This window comes from Mus pahari, chromosome 8 (assembly GCF_900095145.1).
Source record: "Mus pahari chromosome 8, PAHARI_EIJ_v1.1, whole genome shotgun sequence".
NCBI lineage: Eukaryota > Metazoa > Chordata > Mammalia > Rodentia > Muridae > Mus > Mus pahari.
The window spans coordinates 12,659,057-12,666,541 of NC_034597.1; the positions used below are offsets into that span (position 1 = coordinate 12,659,057).

At 42.5% G+C, this 7,485-nt stretch overlaps 1 protein-coding gene across 1 annotated transcript in view; it reads left to right on the forward strand.

Annotated features, from left to right (window-relative positions):
• Positions 1-7: 7 nt before the first annotated feature.
• Adk (adenosine kinase) overlaps positions 8-7,485 on the forward strand; it is a 396,625-nt gene continuing 389,147 nt past the window's right edge. Inside the window, exon 1 of the mRNA XM_021203140.2 lies at positions 8-98. Coding sequence (XP_021058799.1) covers positions 37-98 — 62 coding nt within the window. The 5' untranslated portion in view covers positions 8-36. The remainder of the gene's footprint in view (positions 99-7,485) is intronic.

Here is a 7,485-nt window from a genome sequence, read left to right on the forward strand (position 1 = left end):
CGCGCGGCAGAGCCAAACTGCGGTGAGAGTGCGAAGATGGCAGCTGCGGACGAGCCGAAGCCCAAAAAGCTCAAGGTGGAGGCGCCCCAAGCGCTGAGGTGAGAGCTGCCCTACGTGGGGGAGGAGGGAGACGGCGCTCGCAGTGAGCCAAGGCCCACGTGGGCTGGCGCAGCTGGATGGTGGCAGCGTTCGTGGGGTCAACGCGCAGGACCTGCAGCTCGGGGAGCTGCCCGCGTAGCTGCTGCACCCCTCGGTGCCCTCTTGGTCTGGACTCTGCTCAGGTGCATTCTCGGCCCTGGCAGCCAGTGACCAATCAGAGCTGCTGGCCCGGGGGGCCGAGCCTGCCTCTGGCGCCACGTGCTAGTCCTCGCGGGCTGCGCTCGCGCGACCCCAAAGGACCTATGTGGAGCTGCATCCTTTCCTAGGGTATTTAGCGGGAAGGCGCCCGGCGCCTCCTGGACCCTGGTAAAAGATAACATTCTTGGAATTTTTCAGAAGGCGTTGCAGAAGAGCGTTTTGAGTTTTCTGTCAGCTCTCTGAAATCATCTTTGGAGACCCCTACGTGGGATCCCAAGTAACCTCAGGCTAATTGGTTAGGAAAGTTTTTGTTTGTTTTTCTTTTTTCTTTTTCCTTTGCATATTTGGCAGGAGCGGAGAGCTCTTTCTCCCAACACCTGACGCACAAGTAATTGATGTTGCAACTTTCACTTACAAAAAGCCGTTTGTTTTTTTAAAAAATTTCTTCCTAATAAGTATAAAGTCCAGCGCGCTCAGTGTCTGATGACTTTGAAGTGCTCATTGGAAGGCAGTGATTTTGCTACCTAAAAATAGACGCATCAAACTGATTTAAAACCGTGGGGCTATTACTGATTATACAAGGCAAATTCCATTTATTTTAACATATCTTTTCCATGTTCAAAAGGAGAATTGATTCACAACTGTAAAGGAAAGGTTAATTGGGGGTCCCAAATCATGTTCTTGGTGGAATGGGGATGACCAGATCCCTTTTGGTGGCTTTATTTAGTGCCTATTATTCTTAGAAGGTTATTGTGCATGTCTAATACTACAAATGTAAGACATTAAAAAAAAAAAACTAAAAACTGAGGATGTTTTATTTTAAATTTTAGATTATCTGAGCCAGTGGGATGGCTCAGCAGATAAAGGCATTTGCTGCCAAGTAGGATGACCTGAGTTCAGTCAGACTCCAGGACCCACGTGGTGGAAGGAGTGAAACTATTCTGTTCTTCTGTTGTCCTCTGGCCCCGCCCCACTAAATAAGCAGACACTGTCTCCTTAGATTTTCTTTTAATAAAAATGATACTTTATATTTAATGATGATCCATTTTAACAGTGCTTACCATCTGAAGTAATGGTATAAAGAAGCCTCCAAGAAAGAAAGGCAGGGGTTAATCTTATTTTACAGGTGAGGATATTGAAGCTCAAAGAAAATATTTAAGGAAGGAAAATTCCAGTGCTGGGCATCAGGATTCAGGTTTATTATTTGGTTCTAGTGTGTTTACACAACATCCAAGATATGTATCGTTAAAAATGACCCGTGGGAATGTTTAATACTTAGATATGTTTAGGCAAGGTGCTGTTTCTGCATTCTAAGTATTTTAACTCAAATCCAAAACAACCTGATAGGACCATTTCTATAATTATCTCAATTTTACCAAAAACGAAACAGCCACATATCTGTCTATTTAAAATTGTAAGTAATTTAGAGGAATAAAATTCACTTTCCATAGTGCTAACCTACTGCTTTCTGCACAGGTGAAGTTAAAAGACTTTTGACTATATGGACATTATTCTTTAATTTTTTTTATATTATTTATTTATTATATGTAAGTACACTGTTGCTGTCATTAGACACTCCAGAAGAGGGAGTCAGATCTCGTTGGGGATGGTTGTGAGCCACCATGTGGTTGCTGGAATTTGAACTCGGGACCTTCCGAAGAGCAGTCTGGGTACTCTTACCAGCTGAGCCATCTTACCAGCTGAACCATCTCACCAGCCCCAACATTCTTTAATTTTCTGCAGAAACCTTTGAGTAGACTGTTCCTCCTTTTGTTAGTTTACCCTTCAGGATTGCTGAATGATAATGCATTTAGCCTGAATTACTCTATGATTTTCCTGGCAGTTAAGAGATTTATACCGATTTTGTTTAACTGTTAGAGAAAACAGCACAGTTTAATGTATAGAATCAGTCAGTGGAGAACATGTAAATTAGTAAAAAGCATTTATAGATGTTAGGAAAAGAATTTAGGAATTTGTGAGTTGTCAGTTATATTTAGGGAAATAGTTCTTATTTTTATTTATGTGTATGTGTGTGTGTGTGTGTGTGTGTGTGAGAGAGAGAGAGAGAGAATGTGTGTCACATGTATGCCAGAAGGGGGCTTTGGCTGCCCTGGATCTAGCGTTCAAGAGAATTGTGAGCCATCTGATGTGGGTGCTGGGAACCCAGTCAGCTTTTCTGGAAGAACAGTTTGCTCTTAACCACTGAGCCGTCCTTCCAGCCTAGGAAGTGATTTTTTTTTAACTGGGGGAATTTTATCTTAGAAGAAACATTTGGCAAAACGTGGTGATAATTTTGGTGGAGTATGGGAGTGGAGTAAAGTTTAAAGATGCTGGTGAGATGGCTCAGCGAGTAAAAGTGCTTGCTGCCAAGCCTAATGAACTGTGTTAATCCAGATCCAGGACCCATGGGGTGCTTTCAATAGGAATGACCCCCCTAGACTTATGTGTTTGAATGCTTGGCCCATAATGAGTAGTGCTGTTAGGAGGTATAGCCTTGTTGGAGTAGATGTGGCTTTGATGAAGTGTGTCACTATGGAGTTGGGCTTTCAGGTCTCACATATGCTCAAGCTAGGTGTAGTGCACTAGTATTCTTCTGTCACCTATGGATCAAGAATAGGACTCTCAGCTCCATGCCCACCTGCATGCCATCATGCTTGCCACCATGAGGATAATGGACTAAACCTCTGAAATCCAGCCCCAATGAAATGTTTCCTTTATAAGAGTTGCAGTCATGGTGTCTGTTCACAGCAATGAACACTAAGACAGCACATTTGGTATGCACTTATGCACACATACAGACAATAAACAAACAACTAAATGTGATTTAAGACAGGCAAAAAGCTGGCATGGTGTCCCATGTCTTTAATTCCTGCAGTTTGGATGCAGAGGCAGGCTCGGGTCAACCAAGGTTATATAATGAGTCCCTTTGTAAACCACAACATCTGACAGCTGTAGAGATTTTCTTGTTTGGTCCCCCATCATGATGCTCCCACTAATGCATAATGGTGTTTCTGGGCATCTTAACAGTACAGAAGATGTCCCTCTGAGATAGATTGTCAGGCTAAAACTGTCAGGGTTGTTGAGAGTGAGAAACTGCTTTGGGGGGCCCATCTGACAAGTTTTTGCCTTTCTTATTCTTTACCATTTGTTAGGCTGTTTGCTTTTCAGGGCCTGGAAGTTGCTAAGATTTCAAAGAATCAGATTATAACATGTTTTCATTTGAGGAGAAAGAAACTGAGTATCAGACATTTACTTACACAAGATTACTCAATTTTCTTTTCTCTCCTTTGGAAATCTTAGCCAAGCACTGCTTCAGGGGTCACCTCTAAGAAGACACAGCATCTTCCAAGTAGTGTTGAACACATGCCCAGTCTGTTCTTTCCGTCTGTGTTTCAAGTGTATGCTATTTCAGGCACTGTGCTAGGAACTGGGTATGGAGAGAGAAAAAGGTAAGATCCAGGTGCTAGTCTACTGCGAACTAAGTCGAATTTGTGAAAAATAAAACCTGAGCATTGTTAAGCTGACTAGAAGCTAACCAGGTGGGAGGTTAGGAGTTTGCCCTTTACAGGGAAATTACTCTGAAGGCAGGTCCTCTTGGGGTTGGGAGATGAGATGACCCAGCCTGACTGGAGTAGGAGGTAATAAGTGTCTAGGCTTCATTTTGGGCATTTTCATGTGTGAGATCTCTGTCTATATTCTCAGGTCTCACAATCTCATGTATCCCAGCCTGGCCTTGAGCTTGATTTGGAACCAAGGATGACCTCGAACTTCTGGTCTTTTTGCTTTCACCTCACCAGTGCTGGGATTTACAGGCTGCCATCGCATACAGTCTTTAGAAGCTAGGTTTTAACTGTTTCTCTAAGTGACTTGCTGATCTTTAAGATCACATATATGCAAGTGAGTCCACCTCTTGTCCTAAATCTTGGCCTTCAGCAGTTGTCCCCACATCAGTTAGTAGCACTACTAATCTTTTGTCTGAAGTTTAGACTTTACCTTGGCTTAGATTTCTTCTTAGCTTTCTAAGTAGATTCTATGCCTCCAATTTCAAGTTCTACCTTACCTACTGTAGACGCAGCTCTACTTGATCATTAGAGTAAATACTTGTAAGCTATGAATTTGGTATTAGGAAAGATTGAGTCCCAAGAGCCAATGATCGTGATTCCTTCTGACATAAATGATTAAAGATTGTTCAAAGGGTATGGGGAAGGATGGGTCAATTGGTAAAACATTTACCTTGTAATCAGGGGCATCTGGGTTTGATGCCAGAACACATAAAATGCCAAGTGTGGTGGCGCACGTCTACTGGAAAGCAGCACTGGGAAGGTGAAGACACAGTCTGCAGGCTGATTGGCAAGCTGTAGGCCAATGAGAGACAGTGTGTCAAAGGAGGCTGACTACATTCCCAAGAATGATACCTAAGGTTGTCTTCTGTACTCTATAGGTTCAGTGAACACACACACACACACACACACACACACACACACACTCACTCTCTCTCTAAAAACGATTGTTTGAGGGTCATGTCTTTTGGTATTACTTTAAAGGAAACAGCCAGCCATTTCTAGTCAGCGAATGCTGAGCCTCCCCACGTGCTGGGTCCTGAGCGTCTTACTCACATACTCCTAGTTTTCTTTTCCTCGGTCCCCTATGTCACAGTACATCCTGCGTCTTTTTTTTTTTTTTTTTTAAAGATTTATTTATTGTTATATGTAAGTACACTGTAGCTGTCTTCAGACACACCAGAAGAGGGCATCGGATCTCATTGCGGATGGTTGTGAGCCACTATGTGGTTGCTGGGATTTGAACTCAGGACCTTTGGAAGAACAGTCAGTGCTCTTACCCACTGAGCCATCTCACCAGCCCTACATCCTGTGTCTTAAAGTTGCATCATAACCCAAAACAAGTCACAGGTAATCAGAGAAGAACTCTAGTGATGTCCTATAAAACACATTTGCCCCTTTGGAAAACTCTCTAAGAGATAATCTTAATACAATGAGCATGTGGTTCCTATAGTGGCCTGCAAAGAGGATTAAGTGAGGAAAATACATCCTGACCAGAAAAGTCACTCGTGTACTTCGCAATGTCTGGTCATTATAACTTGTCAATTCAAGTTTGTTGTTGCATGGAGTAGGACTGATAGGTACCCTTCACCCTTTTAAACCCTACCAAACCCTATACCTTTATTAATGTGGCCTAAAGTCAAGTTGGCCAGTTCTAGCTATAAACGTTTCCCTTATATTTACAGTTTAATCCTTTAGGCTTTAGGCTATGAAGGAATAGAAAACAAATTCTTCCAGAGACAGATTGCATAAGATTCTTTTCTGGACTTTATGTGCCAGGGCGCAGTAAATGTTGTAGGAGTGAGGGAAGGAGGGAGAGAGGGAGAGGGGAAACTAAGTTGTGTGACTAGTCCTAGGTATCCAGGCATAGGCCTGGAAATGCTTGAGCTCAAGGAACATGGAAAGGGCTCGAGCAAAAGACTGGCATTAAAGCTGGTAAGCGTGAACAAGGCTCCCCTTTCCTTTTTTGATTAAAATCCTCTCTGTGTACAGAATGCTCATAATCTCTCTCTCTCTCTCTCTCTCTCTCTCTCTCTCTCTCTCTCTCTCTCTNTGTGTGTGTGTGTGTGCGTGTGTGTTTTCTGGAATCAAGACATTTGGTGAGATTCCTGCTCCTCCTAGATGATCACCTTGGGAAGATTGTTTACTTGCTTTGTGCATCTCTTTTTTCACTTACAAATGGATTTAGTAAGAGTGTCTACTTCATAAGATTGTTAAGTATTAAGAAAATAAATATTAAACATAGTAAATGTTGAATAAATCTAAGACAAATGTTGAACAGCTGCTAGTATCGTCCTTGTGCTTATCTTGTGATGATGTCCTACTCAATTCCAAATTCTTCACCAGTAAATTTTAAAAAGAAACAGAAATAGCAAGAGGTAGGCTTGGTGGTATATACAAGTCTTAACAGCACAAGAAAGTCTGAGGCAGGAGGATTATAAGTCTGGGCCAGCCTAGGCAATTTAGTAAATTTGGTCAGAGGGACCTATGCATAGAACCCTTAAAAACAAATAGGCCCCCTAAAATTAAAAAAGGTAAACGTCTCCAATGAATAAGGACAGGGATGAAATGTGGAGTTACACTGTGGGTTTTAGGAACTGGTGGAAATAACATGACCAAGGATCTGGAGCCAGATACCGTGGGTGAAACAAGGACCTGGATTGTGGTTGTCTGAGAGAAAGCTGAGCTCATCTGCTCTCTACTGTTGGCTTTAAAAAGCTGTGAACCTGGCCCCACTGCCAGATGGCTCATCATCAGGAATTGTAAATTCCCTTAGTGTCCCTTAGTGTCCCTTAGTATCCCTTAGTGTCACCTAGTACAAGAGTACCGAGCTTGGAGGTCATGGGCTCTGTAACTGTGGTCACCTGCCTCAGAATTGCTGGGAGAAGAAGGAGAATGTCTGAAATCACGGAAAGAAGGAAGACCCTTATAAAATAGGCACAGCCACTGGGAGATAAATCCACTGAGAATCTAATGGAAATATTACAGTGATTTCAAAAGGACTCTTTTAAAGATCTCTCGAAACAGAAGTGGTCATCAAAAACCAAACAAGATGTTATGAATAAGAAACATGTAAACGTGAAATAGATGGGTTTAGAGATGGAGTTCTTAGAATTAAACCCACACATGAAAACTAGATTCAGAAGAGATGGCTTTGAGAGGAACGTGAGTGACCTGGAGCTCAGCCTTGGAGGAGTGGTGTAGCTCAGGGATAAAGAGTTGTGCCTGGGGAATGGGGTTCAGGATGGGTCCGTTTATCTCCAGCTTGATAAAGAGAGGTGTCAGAGGAGACTTGGGAGTGGAAGGAGTATTAAGACACCGAATGTGATGGAGCACACCTTTAATCCCAGCTTGGGGTGGAACCAGACCAAGCCAGGTGGACCTCTATGATTTTGAGGCCAGCATGGTTTACATAGAGATGTCTGGGCCGGCTAAGGATGCTTAGTGAGACCCTGTCTGCTTTTTTTTTTTTTTTTTTTTTTTTTTAGATTTTTGTATAAATTTGTGACATGGTTCTGTCTTTCTCTTACTTTCTGCATCTGCCTTCCAAGGACTGGGATTAAAGGCGTGTGTCACTACCACCTTGCTTAGTTCCTAGTCTCTTTTTTTTTTTTTTTAAAGATTTATT